The sequence below is a fragment of the Octopus sinensis genome, unplaced genomic scaffold (genome assembly GCF_006345805.1).
Source record: "Octopus sinensis unplaced genomic scaffold, ASM634580v1 Contig07101, whole genome shotgun sequence".
Lineage (NCBI taxonomy): Eukaryota > Metazoa > Mollusca > Cephalopoda > Octopoda > Octopodidae > Octopus > Octopus sinensis.
In genome coordinates, this window is record NW_021829832.1 from 568275 (window position 1) to 570385 (window position 2111).

General features: G+C 38.5%; 1 protein-coding gene across 1 annotated transcript; it reads left to right on the forward strand.

Moving 5' to 3' along the window:
* The first annotated feature begins 677 nt into the window (after positions 1-677).
* On the forward strand, positions 678-1821 carry LOC115227701 (hepatocyte nuclear factor 6-like). Its single transcript, XM_029798453.1, has 2 exons — positions 678-1335; positions 1447-1821. The coding sequence occupies exons 1-2, from the start codon at positions 678-680 to the stop codon at positions 1797-1799; spliced, it is 1011 nt and encodes a 336-aa protein (XP_029654313.1). The 3' UTR covers positions 1800-1821.
* The last annotated feature ends 290 nt before the right edge of the window (positions 1822-2111 follow it).

The window sequence follows — 2111 nt, forward strand, 5'->3', positions numbered from 1 at the left end:
AATCTGAAAGAAAGTGTTTTTGTGTTGCCATGTCTGACCTTAATGACCTTTGTTCGGATTATTCGTTGTTTAAAGTGATCCCTTGAAATATCAAAGTAGGAATATTTGAGGAATTCAAGAAAGTCTGACGACCTTCTAGTCAATGCATTTAACGCCTCTGCCGATGGAGTAAACGCCCAGGCAGAGTGTTCAAGTCTGTTCTCGAGACTCCAGAACTCCCACCAAACTCGTATCCACATGATCGACACGTGTACTAACCAGTCATCGGAAAACCTTATCCGTCTTAAAAAGGAACGAGAGAATAATCAGGAGGACTCCAATACCCAGAAAAGACTGAGAGCCAGTCTTTATAGGGTAATCAGCAATTTTGAGCCTTTTTAGTTTAATAATATTGCCAATGAGAAAAATGTGGAGGAAATCGTGCTTTCCAGTTATTATAAGGTTTCCGTGTTTTGTGTTTTTGCAGACTTTTTATGGGCGGTGTAAGAATTTTTATCTTCCACCAGAACTGGAGCACTATCACTAATTTTGATGTCTTAATTGTTTTTGAATATTATTTTTGATGATTTTTGTTTTATTATTTATTTGTTTAAAATTGATTTTTTTATTTACGAATAGAGATATGAAATAGTATCTTTAATTTTCAAGCGATTTTTTGTTTATTGTGTAACTATGAAATGTTAAGAGATGCGCCTTCCGATTTTCGTGTCACCGATACTCCCGATGAGTCCCATTCTTCTGCGGCATCGCTTCCTCCATCTCTCGAAACTACCCAACATAACTCAAATCTGGACATTCCTACCGTATTAAATAATTTTAGCAGTTATATGCCTATCGGATATTTCGGAGATAGACCGACCATCCCTAATATTCATGGAATGTATCATTCTTCCTCATTAAACCACGTTCAACAAACACAGAACTACGCTCCTGTATTTATGGAAAACTACCAACACTCATTCCCATCTTACTACTGCGAACTAAAGCCTGATTTGCGAAACAGTTACTCGGAACAGTACAGAAATGACTTGTACAGTCACGACCAAAGCTACTCGGGAAAGGACTCTGTGGACTCGGACGGGCCATGTGGGGGGTCGGAGGAGATAAATACGCGGGAATTGTCTATGCAAATCATTGCCGAGTTGAAAAGATTCAGCATTCCTCAGGCAATATTTTCAAGTCGAGTGCTGCGGAGGAGTCAAGGAACTCTCTCTGATTTATTAAGGAACCCAAAGCCGTGGAGTAAACTAAAATCAGGCCGAGAGACCTTCCGGCGAATGAGAAGGTGGATCATGGAACCAGAAAATGAGCGAGTGACTCAGCTAAGAGATGCAGGTTTTATTAAGTATTGATTATGACATATTCGATTAGTTATATTGATTATATATGTTGGCAATTAGTCCAGCAATATGCTCTCATAACAGTGCCATATGTTAACTTTCGTAGTGCTCCACAGAAAGGATTTGGACCACCATCACCATTCCAAGAGGAGTAATACTAATAAGAAGCCCAGACTTGTGTTTACTGACTACCAACGTCAAACACTCAATGATGTCTTTAAGGACTGTCGACGCCCCTCCAAGGAGATGCAGACCACTCTTGCCACAAATCTGGGACTGGAAGTTACTACTGTCGGCAATTTTTTTATGAATGCCCGACGAAGGAGTGTCGACAAATGGAATGACGACCCCCTGAAAGAGGATCATCCATTTTTGGCATCTTCTATCAACACGGACTTTCCCCAACTGTTTCATAAGGAACACACATTAAGTCACGTAGATAATCTTAATGACCAATAATAATTCTTTTATTTAGAAATGATAGTCTTTCTCGTCTGTACACGTTTTCTCTGGATATTAGACTTTCTTTCATGTTATCGTGTTTTAAATAGTCTATTGGATGGCATGTCGGATTAATGCGTCTACTATCATCAATTAGTATGTTCAGGCATGGTAATGTATAGATACGACTTAAGTAATTATTCAGGTATTTCCTATTCGTTCACATAAATTCAACGACGTGATTCATTAGTATTCTTAATTATAAAATACAATAAAATTTCGCCGTAAGATATCAATTATTCACAGTAGGAAACTGTCGTGAAAAATGGA